Raw genomic sequence first — 17,902 nt, 5'->3', positions numbered from 1 at the left:
GTGTTTAGGAACAGCTAATTTTTTTCCCTAGGAAAAAAATTTGCTGTTCTGAATGGTCGATGTTGTCAGCGTTCGCTGATTAGGGGTAGATGCAAGAACATTCGAAATTGTGAACTTTCGGTGTTCTGATATAGACCCTATAAAACATGGTGGCCACAACTTTGACAGGTCTGACTGGCATGAATCCAAGTCATCGGGGTGGAAGGAGCTGGAAGAATAACTAAGGAATAAGGCTTTGTAGGCTAGATCCTCAAGTGCAGGTATACCAAAGGAAGGCCAACTCATGGACTTGTAGCCTGCCAAGGCATGTGTATAAGATCAAGTCGCTGGATAACAAAAGATATGCAACAGAACAATTCATGAAGCAAGCATTAAAAACAGGAGATATATATATATATATATATATATATATATATATATTTTTTTTTTTTACCAGGCAGAGAGCCACCTGAGGTAAATTTTCATGCAGTCAAAAAGCCAGCTGGAAAAGGAGTATTTGCAAGTTTAAAGCTCTACCCTTTTAAAAGACGAGGAGACAAAACTGTTCAGATTTTGTAAATTCAAGCAACAACTTCATGTAAAACTTCAACTGCACTGCATATCCAATGTGTGAAAGACTCTCTTCTATCTCTGCCCGGTTTTCTGCCTCAACAAAGAGAACAGGAAGTGAACAGAAAGGATTAGACTTAGTTCACAAAACACTTTTGGGAAGAAATGCAAGTTCATACTAATAGCTAGAAACACAAATATAGCAATCCTGTTACAAACTGCTTAAGTTTGTGCTGAGTCTCAACTATGCCTTCCACAAAGCCACGAGGAACAAAAATTGACATTTGCCATGGCTGCAGAATAACTGATAACCATGGTATACAAGTGTAGAGATAGGTAAGGAGCACAGGGGAGAAAAGTTTTCACACAGACGAACAAGCATGCCATCTGGAAAACTTCTTGGCAACCTCAATCATTTTCTAATTTCTAAAACAAGGGCCAAAACGTCTGCCAGGATCTAAAGATAGACATCAGGGAAAGGCCACGGTGTACAGCCAGTTATCACTCAAATTGTGTGGGATATCCAGAGCTAGAACTTAGAAAGTTTCCAGTACTCCTATAGACTGCAGAGGCTGAAAACGCACACCAAGAGACTTAAGTTATTTTTTTCTTCTCTGAACTTACAATAAGGTGCAGAATCAGCAGGAATGACAAGTATACAGGAATTTGGGATGGGAAACACATCCACTCCAATATCATCCTTACCTTACTGCACTAAGCAGAATGAATTCTCCTGAGTAGCAAACAGTATTCTCTCTGATGTGTCCCATTTCCAGAGGACCTAGAATGGACATCACCTTTTGCATCTGTAATTCAAAACAGAACAGGAAAAGCACCACCGACACTCTGCTAGCTTATTCACTTATTCTAAGATGTGAACCAATTAATACAGTCCTGTGAGACAGCAACTATGGGACTGCCCATCAAAGAGATGTTGAAAGGTATTCATAACGACTCGGCAAATGCAGATTTGGTGACTGTTAATAATTTCAAGCAGTTATCCTTTTCTGTAACGGCTGCTTCCTTACAACCCCTAACCTGTACATACTAACTCCATAGTTGTACAATACTGGGAATATGGGCAAAGGGACTTGGCTGAAAGTGATTTTCAGTATTACTGTTTTCCTTTACTGGCACTAAACCTTATTTCATTCAAACAACTGTCACATTCCTAGTTACATGAGTCCTTGGATGAGACCGCCAGGAAACGCACATCCAGCTAGAACACCACATGGGGGCTCTTCTGCAGGGCATTACTACTGCTGAAGCCTTAGTAAATCTGGGGTGCAGAAGAAAGCCAAAATGACAACATTTTTGTATTATAAGTGATGGCCTGTATGGACACAATTTGCCAAAAAGTATTCAGCATGTCCAATGGCAACATTTAGGCACACTGTGGCAGAAGGAGTATAAAACCCTAAAGAATAACAATCTGCAAATAAACATGTGGTAACTGTAATGAAGGGTGCCAAGGTCCAGAACAGAATATAAATCATTAGCCTTTCAAAATCATGAAAAGGTTGAAGAATATCTTGAATATCCCAAAGCAGTTTTAAATAATAAACAAGTGAGACAAAAAAACTGAGGTCTCAGAATCCCAGCATGGCAAATAATCACACCTTCTAGCAAAATCTGAAAAGTGCTTTAGTCTCTGCTTAGCAGAAAGTTGGAAAATTCTGTGGTTTTAGGTCTTATGCTGTACCAACAAGATCATATAGCAGTTAATTCAAGGATGCCTAGCCAGAAACACACTCCAGCTGATGATCAGTAAATGGTGTCAGCCATTCTAACATCTATACAGCAGAACAAGGTTACTTACAGGCTGCTAAAATGTTATATTTGATCGCCAATGTAGAAAGAACCCAAAATTCCTCCTCCTTCCCAGATGTACACACAGGCAATTCTCGGGGAATGGAAGTTGGAGACCAGTCCAAAGATGACCTTATAAATGTCAAGGTGTCTCAGAATGAGAAATCATCAGGGGTGGGCTTGGGGTTGTGCTGCAGGATGGAAAAGCCTTGTTGTCTTGTCTCTACATCAGAAGCAATGTCTGAACGCTCCGACTCTTCACAAAAGCTTGAGTGGTATGGACCATAAAACCACCTCCAATACACCAAGACTATGGTCTTGCTTTGCACAGAGGTCAGTGTTAAAAATACAGACAATAGGGACCCAATGCTTGGAAGCATGTCTCCCAAGGCCAATACACATTCTACAAAGGCCTGCACCACAATTGGATCTTAAGAACCTTAAATATAGTTGTTGTGGTGCAGCTTTAGGAACTAAGGCCTCATTCAGTGTATATTATGGACTCATCTACTACTATTACCACAACATATAATGTATGTAAAGCTCAAAATGAGATAATAGACTTCTTAAAAATACTAAATAAAATGTTACCTTCTCCCTGACCCGCAGGTTTGGCTCCTGGAGATATATTTCTTTTGAAAACAGGTGGACTTTCTGAGGAAGCTGAATCAACACTTGAGGGGGAAAAAAAACATTAATTTAATTCATTCATATTAACAATTACCTTTCATCCACTTTTCTTCCACTTTAGTTTGGTAATAAATATAACATATACTTAACCACATCAATTGATCTGTGAGAAGGCCTTTTTAACCACAAATGTAAAAGTGACATGGGTAACACATCCATTAACAGAAAAGAAAACCCATAATAAAATTGCTAATTCTTTTCAGGTAGTATACACATCATCATGTACTCCAGCACTACATAAAATTGCTCAATTCCTGCCATCACTTAAACCTCACTCCTCCTCCTGAACATCATTTGGTATGTATTGTTCCCAAGCATTCCATTTATTTTGATGTCATTTGTTCCTTCCTTATTCTGAAGATCTCATACCTCCAGTTCTTCCTCCATCTCTGTTACAATATTGAGTACTTAAGTTATAGTTGGGTTTATATTTTGATTTCCATTTTCTAGTACTTACTTGCTTGTAGCCAACAGAATTAAAATTGGTAAGGCCTTCTTATGTCTAGGCAAGTCAGATCCTAGGTACCAGCTTAAAATAACCACTTCTTGTTATAACTATTTGCACCTCCAAAATTTCTCTAATGAGTTTCTAAAATCTGCCAACTTGCTAAGCTTCCAAAAACATGCTTCCCCAACATTTCTGACAACAGTACTCTGTAGGGAATTTTTAAAATCTGCCAATTTGTTATGCTTCTCAAAAAACAGGCTCCCAGTTACCTCTTGCTTTCCCATCCCAAACTCAGCATTTGCTGTCTGCCTATGGAAAAAATCCTCTGACGTCTACCAGGATTATAAAAATACTTTTACAAACACTTTCAAGAAAAAATCCAAACCCTTCTGGACTTTGCCACATACTTGAGAGTCATACAGATGTACTCCCATTATTCCTTTGAAAACTGCACTTCCAGTCTCCCTTCCCAATCTTTTCTATCCTCCTCTAATTTATATAGTTATCATGGAATATTTTATAAGCCCTACTAATTATTAGAATTTCAACAGCAATTTCTGTTTTAGACTCAAAAACTCTATCAAAGCTGGTCTTTCATTTGGCATTCCCCTATTTCTCACTTTGCCTATACTCAGATATTAATCCCAGGTGAGGAAAGCAGTCTCTAACCAGCAATCCTAAATACTGCCTGACCTCATCCCAGTTTATTACCCTTCCCCCTCTAGTTATTTGCTCTTAATAGCTTGGTTCATTTGCTAATTTTCTCCATCAAATTCCAGACCCCCTCTTGCCAGTTTTCTGTACTTCTACTTCCAGTCATTCCTACTGGCAAAATCTCCTTTCTCCATCTAGCGTACCAAATATTGTCATATATTTTTTCAGACATCTACCATATTTTGTTAACTTTTCTCTTCTAGGTCCCCTGATACATTATCACTATTGCAAATCAAGTTCCAGTCCCCACACATGAGCAATACTCCCTGCTGAAAGCGGATTATTTTTCCCAAAGTTTCCTTAAGCTCTATAATAACAGTCTTTGATGGAATATAAATACATGCCATTGTAATCCTCTTCCACAGTCAGCAGCCTCGTACCTCCAAAAATCCACCACTCTCTTTCTTCTATCACTATCAGGTACTCTAAAAATCAGCACTATTACCCCCTTTTCCTTTGTCCCCCATACTCTGCTGAACGTTTAACCTGAAACCCTTTATTTGTAAAATTCCCAAATGAATCTTGCAACACTGCTATTTGTACCCTACATATACCTCTCAACCATACCGAACTCCTCTGTATTCACTGGCTTTGAGGGCAAAATAATGGCGTGCCATGAATTCCCAAGGGGCCCCCTTCAAGTCCCAATTTTTTTTTTTTACTTTTGTTTACAATTTTAAGTTATGGCTGACATCATCATGCATCACTAGCGTATCCCTCAACATTATCAACATGCAGGGTCATGCGTGATGACATTATCTTCGTGAGGCAGTGCCTGACTGCCTGTCAGACTCAGAACCATGGATGATGGTTAGTCACAGTCAGAATTTGGCAACCTAGAAAGGTACATGTTTTTCTGGGATTATATTAGCAGAAGAGGCAGAATTCACAACTTTGTAGTAAAAGATAGTGCACCAAGTGGATAAGCTATTAGAAGCATAGCAGTAGGAGAGCTCTAGTCACGGAAAGAAGTTGAACCAAGTGCTTAAAGTGTTGCATACTCTGCATTGTGCTTTCACTTTCACAGAATAAGAACTTCTAACTAGGAAATATTAACTCTTGGACTGCTTCCCTTAGTTTTGGCACAGTTACTTTACTTGTCAATGAGTGTAGAATGAAGGCAGCTGGTAATTTTTCATAGTTCAAGCAGTGTGACGTACTTTGGTTATCACCTTTCCATATTGCTACACTGGGAAGCTGTTAGAGAAATGTGTAATATTTGCAGGGCATATTATACTCCTAATATTACAGTACACAGGACTGGGTTTTCACTTTGTAGTCATTCCCCCCTTCAGCAGTTGTGTTAATGTGAGTTGTCTTTTGCAGGACAGTGTTTAATGTTTTAAGTCCCCCCCCCAGAAGGATAGTCACAATATGAAGAGCCAACAATTGAAAAAAATCGAGCTTACCAAGTGGACATCTGTAATAGAGCAGGGAAGCTTAACTCGGAATCTCTGATATATGTACTGGTCAACCTAAATCACTACCTAATTTTTTATGACCTCGTAATTTCAATAAGTTTTCCACAGTATAACTGATGATATGCATGTGTTTGTTCAATAGATAGTTGTGCAGCTGCTTAAGCATAGGGTTGTTTATGGAATGCACCCAGATCAGAAGTGGCTTTCTAGTAGGCTATTTTACAAATCACAAAATACAAGGCTTTCATTACTCAGCAGTTTTGAATAGAGTTCTCACAATCAAAACTTGTATTCAAGATATTAAATTGTTTGGTGCAGGGAGTAGTGACTGATGGATATGCAGGTATGTTTTAAATACTTGACATTGTCAGATACACGTGTACAATCTTTAAAGAATATTGCTCTCAAGAGAATCCTGGACACAACAATAAATAATCAGGGACAAACAGGGACACTTTTAAAATATTACTACTATTAACTTGATGTGTTGTCAGAACAAGATAATGTTAATTAATATACATTTTCTGAAGTAAAATAAATCAATAACTCTATTGTCGTTAAGTGAAATTCACCACCTCTTTTCCAAACGTCATCAGTTTTAGGAGGGATTAAGAGACCGAACTAAAATTTGAGTGGTTTTTATTTATATAAATGTATAAGTGATAATTAAATGAAGATGATTTTGAAAAAATCACGGACAGTTGAGAGGTAGGTGTCTTGATGGAAAAGTAAGGCTGCTAAATTCCCAGATGAGTGTCATCCCAAATGTACTAAAGTGCAACTCTTCAGCATTCCTTCTGGCACTTTGGCTTGGCCTACTAGTGCATAACTCTCAACTGTCCCTGATTTTCAATCAAATTAAGTCCGTTCCTCTTAATCCCTCCTAAAGCTGCTGACTTTTGGAAAAAAGACTGCAAATTGTGCTTAATAAATTACAATAATTAGAACTGTAGACCGTTTATTTCAGGAAATGTATATTAATTCACATTATCTTATTATGTCAATGTCTCATGTTAATAGCACTATAGATTTTTTTTTGCACCTGATTATTTCTGAATTTGTCCCAGGTTCTTTGACATCTATGACACAATTAATGGTGAAAATTACATAGCAGTTTCTGTACCTGACTAATATGTTATTTTGCGTCTTGCCTACATCATGCAGCTTCTTATTTATTGACATTTGCTTACTGGGAAAGTCCAACTGGCTCACAACAGCCCATTTTCAGCAGGCTCAGGGAGAAAAGCTCCATTTAACAGACAGAACATTTTGAGAGAAAATATTGTAAGGCACAGATCTATAACAAAAATATGTTACGAAGAGAAAACTGAGAAAAAGCAAAGTAAAGCACTATATACAATTCTGGAGAGCATCCTTTGGGCAAGTCACAGAGGTAATAAGCAAGATTCATGTTTAGTTTAACTGTTACTATAAATGGGGGTTGAGATTAGGATACATTAATATAATTGGGGAGGAGGAGGTGATAGGAAGAGATTATGTATAGTGGTAGAGATGGAAGGACAGCCAAGTGCAGATAAGGAAGGGGTGTTTGGTAGAGAGTCTGTACAGATAGGGTTGGAGAAACGTACACAAGATTGATATTCATCTGGGAGTATAGCATAAGCAGGGCCACAAGTTTGATAAGTGGTCTTTCAGAAGATGCTTAAAGGGTGGTAAGTTAAAGTTCTAATGGCATGTGGAAGAGAATTCCATTTTTTTTGTCAACAGAGTAGCAGTAAAGGCTATTTCCAGTTGTTTTCTGAGGTTTATAGATGGTGAAAAGTTGTTTTATCATTAGAACAAAGGGGTCTGTTTGGGTGATAAGAATGGAGAACAGAGCTTGGTGCAGGACAGGCATGGAGTTTATAAATGATTATGTGGGCAGTATCCAGTTGTATGAAGTCCAGGTAGTAGGGTAATTCAAGCCAGTTCAAACTTTTAAGGGCCTTACAGTGATGTGTATACTACTGTTTATTGGCAGCACGTTTGTTGCAGCATAATTCAGGTTTAGTTTTAAAAGATACCTGCAAGTTGGTAAGGATTGGGGCAAACTATAGGAGTGAAGGAAGGAGGCAAGTTCGTGCTAGGATGGTTTTAGCAGAGTTAGTTCAAAAGTTACGTCTATAAAGCATGCCAAGTTTTTTTTTTAATGAGAAGTTCAAATATAAGGTTGTCATCAATTATCACACCAAGCAGTTTTGTAAGGGCTACAATTTCTGCCTGTATTGTTAAGTGAAAAGATTTTGAAACTGGATTTGTCCTTCAGATGTGCTTTGGGAAGAAACAGTAGTAGTTTTGTTTTACGGAATTGAGTAATAATTGGGCATTGTGAAGCCAGTTTTCAACAAGTAAACTTCTTGCACGACTTCAAGATGACGTGCATTAGTGTCAAATAATCAGCAGTAATGCTTGCCTAGAAGAGGTATCGAGATCATTAATGAAAATGTTAATGAAGTGGACCAAGAACTGAGTGGGTACACCAATGGTAACAGGGAGGTAAGGAGAGAAACCATGTTGCCATCTAACAGTTGTACTTTCTTGTTTGGAAATGGTATTGCAACAAAGTAGTAAAGAGCAGACATCTGCTTTCAGCATGCCTAATGGAGATTTCACAAAGTTATTGTGACAGACCTGAACTTGAGAATAAAAGTAACTGTTTCTTTTGCTGACTTGCTTGATCAATTGTAGTGCGTCCCTGCTGTGTGCTAAAAAATGTATAAAAATGGCTGACAAGATAACCTGGGCAACACATGCCAAAGTATCCAGTTAATGTTGGGGACCTGACAATATATGGAAGTGTTAACTATGCAGCTAACCAACGATTAACATCTGTTATCCTGTTATATATTACTTTATTGAATTCTGCTAGACTGTTAATTGACTTCTGCTAACATCACAAGCTACACTAAACTCATTACTTCATTTACTGTGGTATTGCTTATGTTCAAATAGTTCATTTATGTACACATTTTGTATACCACTTTGCTTTTTGTTTAATTTTGTGCACTGTACTCACTGAGAGATCTGCCACAGATCAGGAGGCTTTTAACTTGTTCAGCAATTCAAATTAAAGTATTCATACAATGTTTCTTGTGTAACCTGTACAACAGGCAGTTCAGTAGGGTAGTTGGAGTGACAGAATGAATGAAAAGTAGCACCTGCTTTCAGGAAGATGATACAGAAGACATCTTTTGCAGTAAAGTTTGAAGTACAATAAGTCAAAATAAACCCAAGGAGAGTAACCTGAAAGCACGGACTAAAATTGCCACCCTGAGGTGTTGAAATCAGAGCAGTGATGGTTAGATAGTGGTGGCAAAATGTGCAGACAAGTGTTGAGCTGGAAGTGGCAGGCAGAAGTTGTACAACAACAAATGTGAAAGGAATAGTCTTGATTTCAGTTCAGATGTTATTGAATAGTGTTATTATTGGAAGATAATGCTATTCTACCCATCAGGTCTGCTTACTTTTTACCACAGTTTTCCTGTGGGATCTACCCTCAAATGGATTGTCATTCCCATACATACCTGTCTTGTAGGCTTTTAACTCTTCTTCACTGCAGAACAGACCTAGCATTCATGGTTCACAAAGTTGTCCTCTGTTTTTGAGAGAAAGAATATTATCTTTTCAAAATTGTGTGTTTAATTCTATGAAAAGTGGGTTTCGGTAAATGCCCTTTCCTTCCTCATCTCTGATGTTTATACTGGGAAGGTGAAGAGGAAGTAATTCTTCTCTGAAATGTGACTGACTTTACTTTGGTATTAGTTTAATCTGTGGTTAATTACTTTAGCAGTTAAAACTTAGGCGATGTTAATATTAATATTAGCTTAGTAATTATTAGTAGGCAAAACTTATTGATGATGTTTTTATAAAAGAAATTGTTTTTCAGCTTTATACTATAACAGATACTCGGGGATAGAGCTTATTTGATGCGATTTCTTACAAAAAATTTGATTTGCATTTATTTTAGTTTTATTTTATACCAGTTTAGTAATTAGCCCTTATTTAATCTGTATTTAACTTTTGTAGAAGTTTAGTAGTAGTTAGAATTAATTTTTTACACAAATTTTATTTATTTTAATTTTATGTGAGTGTAGCAGTTAATTTAACTTTTTAAAAAGAAAACTGCATTTTAGTTTTACACAAGTTCAAAGCAGCATACAAGCTAAAATGCTAATATAAAGAAAACACTTTTACTGGTTATATTTTGTATTTATTTTGTCAGTTCTTCAATTTGCGTTTGAATGTTGACATTTCACAATTCCACTGGGTAGGTGGGGGGTTACATATTATGTAAGCAAATTTTATGTTAACAAGCATCTAGATTTTTGGCCAGCTGTACCTACTTTTTATGGACCTTTGTCCAGATTTTTGATGTTCCCTGGTTGAAAGGTTTGACCCTACATTTCATTTACATTCTATGCCAATATGGACATAGTAACCATTATGACAAACTATTACTCTCACCTATTATACATAACAGTTCTTTTCAAATTATATAAATAAGCTTTAGTTTATGTGCACACAACTCTTATGAGGTTCTTTATGTTTTCATCTGAAAGTATATCACTTTTTTCACGACTTTTTGCTTTAACAAAAACAAAAAAATACATTTCTCTTAGAACCCTCATCTCCCCTTTAATTCAGAAAAAAAAAACAAAAAAAAACTATGTACTCTCAACAAACAATGCAATGCTTACCCCTAAATACAGTAGCAGATGATCCAAGCCAATGGCTGCACCCAGAGGTTTTATTCAATCTAAAATTAAGATCACCCATGTTAAAAGTGCATGCTAGAGCCTAAGTTCCCACTTAGACTGATTGCTATCGCCTTTTTTTACCTCTACTCTCCTCCCAGGTATGGAAAAAACAGCTTGCACGACTTCAGTACACTTCCTTTTTAGCTCTAAGAAAAACTGCACTGGCTACCTTTAAATAACTAAACTGTGCAGTTAATATTAAATTATTTCAATTATTAACACTGCTAGGGAGACATCTATTTGTATATCTTCTTCACTTTCAACAATTTCAAACTAGTTTTCACTGAACTGCTTTGGCACTGCACCTATAAAAATGTTAATTACACTATACCTCTTATAATTGTGTAGGCAAAAAGTGTTCAGTGTTCTCAAGATTAATTGCTTGCACCTGCAGACAACCTGTCTCCAAGCGAAAGCAGTTAGGAATGAGGAAAAATAACAGCTAGCAACTTTGCAAAAGCAGGATCAATCTTTGTCACCTGATATCATTTCCTAATGGCAAAAAATAGCTAATAGCTTTGAAAATGCCAAGAAACTTACCATTTTCCATGTCTTTCTTCACTTTGTCTTAATTTCTAATCCTATTTGCTTAAAGAGAGTCTATAGCTTAAATCATGGACATAATTATAAACATCCACCCCTGTAAAGACATGGAAATTATCATAACTTTATATATAATACGATCACTTTTACACTCCACCCCAGCAACCCAAGATCACATTATAGTAACTAATTTGCTTCTGTCTAGCTTTTTTTCCCCAGACACATTTACTGAATTATTTGTGACATGGGCAATTTACATTCATATAAATGTAATCACACTAATTAAAATACCAAACATTTCACTTTACATACATTGCCATATATCATACAACCTAAGCAACATTACATAAATTATTCAACTCCTGCCTTTTTTAAAACAAGAAAAGTACAGTTTTGTACCTACCATAAATGTAGATGTCAGATAGACATGCAACTGCAGTCATAACATGTGGGTTGTCCTGCCTCAGGCAGCCCTCGGTCGGCCGGATTCCAAAGTCTGGGTCCGACGTCGGCTGATGTCGCATTTCTCTCCGACGTCAGAGCGGCTGGAGTACATAAGCATCAGCCGACACAATTTTCTTCAGTGTTTCTTGCCCCAGATGCCAGATGCCAGGTGCCCTCCAAGGAAGGCTGTAATCAAATTGGAAGACAAAAACAGGATTCCAAACAAATAAATGAGCAATAAAACAAATACACCATAACAGATATCCCCAGCTAAGAGTAACAGGGATAGGAGTGGACCCTAGGCATAGAGGGGTATGGAGGGAGGGAAAATCCGACTGCAGTTGCATGTCTATCGGACATCTACATTTATGGTAGGTACAAAACTGTACTATGTCCTTCAAGAATGCAACTGCAGTCATAACATGTGGGTAGAATACCATAGCTTAGCTGGGGCAGGAGGTATGTACTAGGAAAGAGATGGTGTGGCAATCAAACCCTGCAGGACTGCGAAGCAAAGCCTGCTCTGGATCTGGAATATAGAGGGAGATTGTAGTGTTTGGAGAATGTATGCACGGAGCTCCATGTAGCAGCTTCTAGAATGTCCTTGGTAGGCACCCCTCTTAAAAATGCTGTAGAGGTGGCTGTAGCTCTGGTGGAATGTGGTCTGACATTGGCTGGAACAGTCTTTCCATGAAAGGAATAACAGAATCTGATGCAATGTCCAATCCATTTAGAAATAGTCTGTTTTGAAATTGCTTTTCCTTGGACTGCAGCGCCCTAAGCTACAAAAAGTTGTTCAGACTTCCTACTGGCCTTGGTTCTGTCCAGGTAGTATCGAAGTTGCCTGTGAATGTCCAAGGTATGCAAAAGTCTTTCCCCCTTATTCTCAGGATTGGGGAAGAAAGCAGGCAGATGAATGGCTTGATTTAGAGAAACCCTAGATACCACCTTTGGCATAAAAGTAGGGTTGGTCCTTAATGAAACCCTGTCTCTGTGGAAAATAATAAAGGGTGGTATTGCCATTAGGGCCTGTAGCTCCGAAACCCTTCTTGCTAAGGTAATTGCCAACAGGAAAGCTGTCTTCCATGAGAGAAATTGCAAGTCAACTGAAGCTGCTGGCTCAAAAGGAGGTAGAGTCAGTTTTCTAAGACAAAATTGAGGTCCCAGGCTGGCACTGGGGCCTTTCTTGGTGGCTTAATGCTCTTGATTCCCCTGAGGAATTGTCTTAGTAAGGGGTGAGAGAAAACAGGAGGATCAGTGTTGTATCTAGCTGAAATAGCAGATGCATGTATCTTTATGGAAGAATATGAGAGGCCGTTCTTTAACATATCTGCCAAATATTCCAAGATAAGTGGGATGTTCAGCAATGATGCATCATGTCCCTTGCTGGTATTCCAATTACTGAATCTTTTCCACTTTGCTAAGTAAACCTTTCTGGTGGATGGTCTTCGAGCCTCTGTTAGTATCCGCTGAACTTCCTTGGAGAGAGATGAGCTGAAGTTATTTATGGGATCTCCCAGGCTGTTAGCTGCAGTGGCTGAAGGTTTGGATGCAGTGTTTCGAAATTGTGTTGAGTCAAACGTAGAGGCCACTGAGGGAGGGCCCACCTCCTGGTGTGACATATGCTCCGTAGTAGTGGGTACCAGTGTTGTCTTGGCCAATCCAGAGCTATTATGATTCCCTTGGGCTTCTCTGCTTTGATCTTTAGTAATACTGAGGTCATCAGTGGCAGAGGTGGGAATGCATAGATTGCTAGGGAGTTCCAGTTGAATGAGAGGGCATCTATTTTCCAAGCTTTTGGATGGTATGTCCTTGTGCAAAATTTTGGTAGAAGATGGTTGAGGTGAGAGGCAAATAGGTCCACTTCTGGCTTGCCCCATGTCGAAGTGAGTTGTCTGAAGGCTTTCGGATGTAACCTCCAATCGTGTGGATCTGTGAAATTCCTGCTTAGGCTGTCCGCCAACACATTGTCTTTTCCTGGAACAAACTGGGATTGTAACTGGATGTTTAGGCTCAGTGATTTCTCCCAAAGCTGCATTGTCAGTCTGCAAAGGGGGTAAGAGTGGGTGTCCCCCTGCTTGTTTATGTACCACATCACAGTGGTGTTGTCTGTCCGTATCATTAAATGGCCTTGCTGGAGTTGGTGTTGAAAAGCCTCGATGGCATGCATTACTGCCAGCATTTCCTTTTGGTTTATATGCAGATGTGTTTCCTTTGGAGACCATTGTCCTTGTATACACCTGCCTTCAATGTGTGCCCCCCAGCCAAGGTCTGAGGCATCTGTAGTCATGATCTGTGTTATCTGTGGTTTTTTGAATGACACACCTGTGTTTTCCTGGCTCACCGTGGCCCACCATAGGAATTCCTTTTGTAGGCATGGAATGAGTGGTATGATTGTCTCCAAGTTGTTGCTGTGTTGAGACCAAATGCTTTTTAGGTACCATTGAAGCTTTCTCATGTGTAGTTTTGCTAATGGAACCAGTAGAATGCAGGATGCCATGTAACCCAGGGCCTGTAGGAATCTCCTTGCAGTCATCTGGGTGAGTTTTGCTAAACCTTTGAAGTAATGAGTTAACTTCTCTTGCTTGTCTTCTGTCAGGTAAGCCATCTGAGAGGCTGTGTCTAGTTTGGCTCCTAAGAAGATTATTTGCTGGGATGGCTGCAGTCTTGACTTTTGGAAGTTGACTGTGTATCCCAGAGCTTGACGTAATCGTATGACATAATCCAGGTTTTTTGTCAACATCAATTTGTCGTCCGCTTGTATGAGGCAGTCGTCCAGGTCGGGTAAATTTGTATACCCTGGAGCCTGCAATGAGCAATTACTGAAGCCAGGCATTTTGTAAATACTCTGGGCAGTAGATAAGCCAAATGGCAATGCTGAGAATTGATAATGCTCTGGCCCTGCAAGAAATCTGAGGTATCTTCTGCAGCTGTGTCTGATAGGGACATGCAGGTATGCCTCCTTGAGGTCCAGAGTAATCAGCCACGACTCCTTGCCCAGCATGGGAAGGAGTTGCTGTAGAGTCAGCATTTTGAACTTTGGTACTATGAGAAAGGTGTTTAATGCGGACAAGTCCAGTATTGGTCTCCACTGAGATTCTTTTCTTGGAACAAGGAACAGTCTTGAGTAAAACCCTGTTCTTGTTCTTGTTGTGGAACTCTTTCTATTGCTTTCATTCGAGTCAGCAGAGTGATTTGCTTGATAGCCTCTGCCCTTTGATTTTGTGGTAGATTTGGCATGCCTTGTTTTCTTGGTAAGGTATGAAAATGAAACCTGTACCCTCGGTCTATAATGTCCAAAATCCATTTGTCCTTTGTCAGTCTGTGCCAGTTTTCTGCAAACAGAGATAATTTCCTGCCCAAGGGAGCTTCTAGTTGTTCCCTGGTAGGCGGTAGTAGAGGAAAGTCATTGAGTTTGTGGTTGTTGGGCAGGTGAAACCCCTGCGTCACTTCTTTGGTTTCCTGGCTGCCATTGTCGTCCCCTGTAAGGGCCTCTGTATTGGCCTCTTCCTCGGCCACGTCTGTTCTTACCCCTTTGAAACTTTTCTGGATTAGGAAAGGACCAGTTTTTGAAGGCCAATTCCTACTGAATCTGGGGGTTGAACCTGGAGGAAATCTTTCACAGTCTGAACTGATTTTGCTTTTTCTTCGATGGTCTTTAACACATCCTTAGCATTTGCACCAAAAAGCTTATTTTTTTCCAAAGGTGCATCCAGAAGTTTTGCTTTTACATGATCTGGCAGAGGTTGATCTTTTAACCAAGCATGTCTACGAATCACTGCCCCTGTCATAGCTGCCCTACATGAAGCTTCCAGTGCATCATATCCACACTGCAGGAAGTGATTGCTTACTTGCTGAGTGTTATGTACAGCTTCCTGCAAAGTCTTCCTGTCTAAAGGATCAGGAGAAGCTAATGTTTTTTGTAAATCTTCTAAGAGATAGTCCTGATATTGTAACATAGGAAAAAGACAATTTAAAGCTCTCATAGATAAGGTAGTGGATGTGTAAACCTTTTTGCCCCATCTCTCTAATGACCTTGCTTCCCTGTTGGAGGGCAAAGGATTTTTTGAGGTGGAGGCTGAAACTCCTTTAGGCCCCTGGGAAATAGTTTCCAAATCAGCAGTATGGGCCCTGAATAGATGGGAATGAGTTTCTGGGACCCTGTAATACCTGTCTGGCTTGGCTGGAGCAGGAGGAAGAGAATCAGGGGTAGCACTAGAGTCAGAATACAAATCATCCAGAACATCAAGTACAGGAGGAATAGCTAAGGGCCTGTGCTGAGGCTTCTTAAGGAAAGTCCTAAGGCGTTTCCTAGAATCAGAATATTCCTGACCCTGCCACTTGAAATGTTCCCTCATGGTGTGCAGAACTTCCCCAAAGAAATATCCTCAGGAGGGAGGCGAAGGGATGGAATCTTCTGCATCCGAGTCCTCATAGGTCTGGAAGAGCTCTTCCTGGCTATCAGAGTGGACAGAGCCCTCAGAGTCTTCATCTGAAGGAGTAGGGTCAGAGGGTTCAACCCGGGCCTTTATCAGGAGGAGGCTGGGATGCTCTCTCAGGATGGGCCTGTGAACCTCTAATCATGGAAATTAAATCAGCAGCCATGGACATAATTTGTGTCTCCAGAGTCGGCTGAGGTAAGGATTTAGAAGTAATATGCTTTGTTTTGCTGGCTGCCTTAGCCCTAGTGTAGGCCTTAATAGACATGGCCATAGGAGGCCTGGCAGCTCCACGTGCAGGAGTGACCTTGTCTACAGCAATGGTCTCGGGCATTTCCTCGGTTTCGGTATCCGGAGGAAAGTCTATAACTGGCGTCGGAGTAATGTCTGGAATCGGAGTCGTCGGTAATGCAGTGTTTTCGGTTCGGAGCGGTGGAGAGACCGTCTCCGAGGGAACCGGAGCACTCGCGCTAGGTTTTGGCGTGGAGTCGGTGGTAGACGCGGGCCGAGGATGTCGGTCCCAGTCTTTTCGCTTTTTGGGAGTTTGCGATGTCGGAAGATCCGACGGCATGGTGTAGGCAAATTTATCGCCGAAAAAATCTTCAGCGAACTCCGCCCGGCACCTGAGAGTGCGCTTGTTGAAGCGAGCACAGGCTACACAGGCCGAGACGTCGTGGTCTGGGCCCAGGCAAGGGAGGCAGTAAGAGTGGAAATCCTTATGAGGTATTTGTTTACCACAAAAAAGACAATTGTTAACTTTTTCAGTAATTTCTGACATCGGCTGAGGCAAGAAAAGGTCCCCAACGGGGTACTTAGCTTTTTTGATGACTTCAGTATCGTAGAATACAGGAGCTGACCGACCGGCACTTGCGAACTGCATCTGCTTCGGGCACCGCGCGGCAAGAAAGACTGAAGAAAATGGCGTCGGCTGATGCTTATGTACTCCAGCCGCTCTGACGTCAGAGAGAAATGTGACATCAGCCGACGTCGGACCCAGACTTTGGAATCCGGCCGACCGAGGGCTGCCTGAGGCAGGACAACCCACATGTTATGACTGCAGTTGCATTCTTGAAGGACATCATCTTTATTAAATCATCACTCACTACATATGCAATCATACATTTATATAAACGAAAAGAAACCTCACCGACACACTCCTAGTTGCAAGCATTTTTACATCACAAGCCATACTGTCACACTCCCAGTTTTAAACATTATATATCACTTATAACCTACCCAATCTTTTTCAAACATTACATAGTTCATTCCCAGTGCCTTTTAAACCCCATTCCCCTCATTGCTTCCTTGTATATATTTTACCCACAATTCCCATTTTTACTGTGTAGTTTGCTCCTACCCTTTTCCAAAGACCTCAACTCCAGTTGTTTTATCTCTGTTGCTATATTCCCTAACTTGTATTACAGTTGGTTAAGATTTTGATTTCCATATTCTAGTAAGTGCTTTTTTGGCAGCCATCATTATTAGACACAGCAAGGCCTTACCATGCCCAGAAAACTCCAATTCTATAGCATAGCTCAGAAAAATCATCTCCCCTCATCAGACCAATCTGCCCACCCAGCATCTCTGACAATGCATCCCACAGGAAATCTTTAAAATTCCCCAAATTCACCTCACTCCCAGAAAATATGTTCCCAATTACCTCTTTGTTCCCCATCACACCTCCAACATTTGCAGTCTGACTCAGGAAAAATTCTCTGGAATCTACTTGGGGTATAGAAATAGCTATGCAAAAAATTCCAGGCAAAAAATCCTAAATCTTCTTGACCTTGTTGCATACTTGGGAGACGCACATAAATCCACCCATTGTTTCTTTGTGAATTGCTTTTCCAATCTCTTCACAATCCTTTCTAACCTCCTCTGGTTGATTCTTGTAGTTATCATGCAATATTTTATATGCTCTACTAATTACTCCTTTTTTAATGCCAGCTTTTGTTCTAGATGCTACCAAAAACTCTACCAATGTGACAGGGAAGGCAATCTCTAATCTGCAGTCCAAATAAATTATTGGCATCTTCCTATTCTATTATATTTCCATCTCTAGTTATTAGCTCCCAATACCTTAGTTCT

The 17,902-nt window shown here is 39.9% G+C and overlaps 1 protein-coding gene across 1 annotated transcript in view; it reads right to left on the bottom strand.

The window, feature by feature from the left end:
• Positions 1–17,902, bottom strand: part of ITSN1 (intersectin 1) — a 2,682,533-nt gene that overhangs the window by 1,114,003 nt on the left and 1,550,628 nt on the right. Inside the window, exon 20 of the mRNA XM_044072770.1 lies at positions 2,950–3,032. Within this exon, the coding sequence (XP_043928705.1) occupies positions 2,950–3,032 (83 nt within the window). The remainder of the gene's footprint in view (positions 1–2,949; positions 3,033–17,902) is intronic.

Source organism: Protopterus annectens, chromosome 5.part1 (genome assembly GCF_019279795.1).
Source record: "Protopterus annectens isolate FY-2018-M chromosome 5.part1, PAN1.0, whole genome shotgun sequence".
NCBI classification, from domain to species: Eukaryota; Metazoa; Chordata; order Ceratodontiformes; family Protopteridae; genus Protopterus; species Protopterus annectens.
Note: the sequence above shows the minus strand (reverse complement) of the source record. Positions and strands in the feature narration are given on the sequence as shown.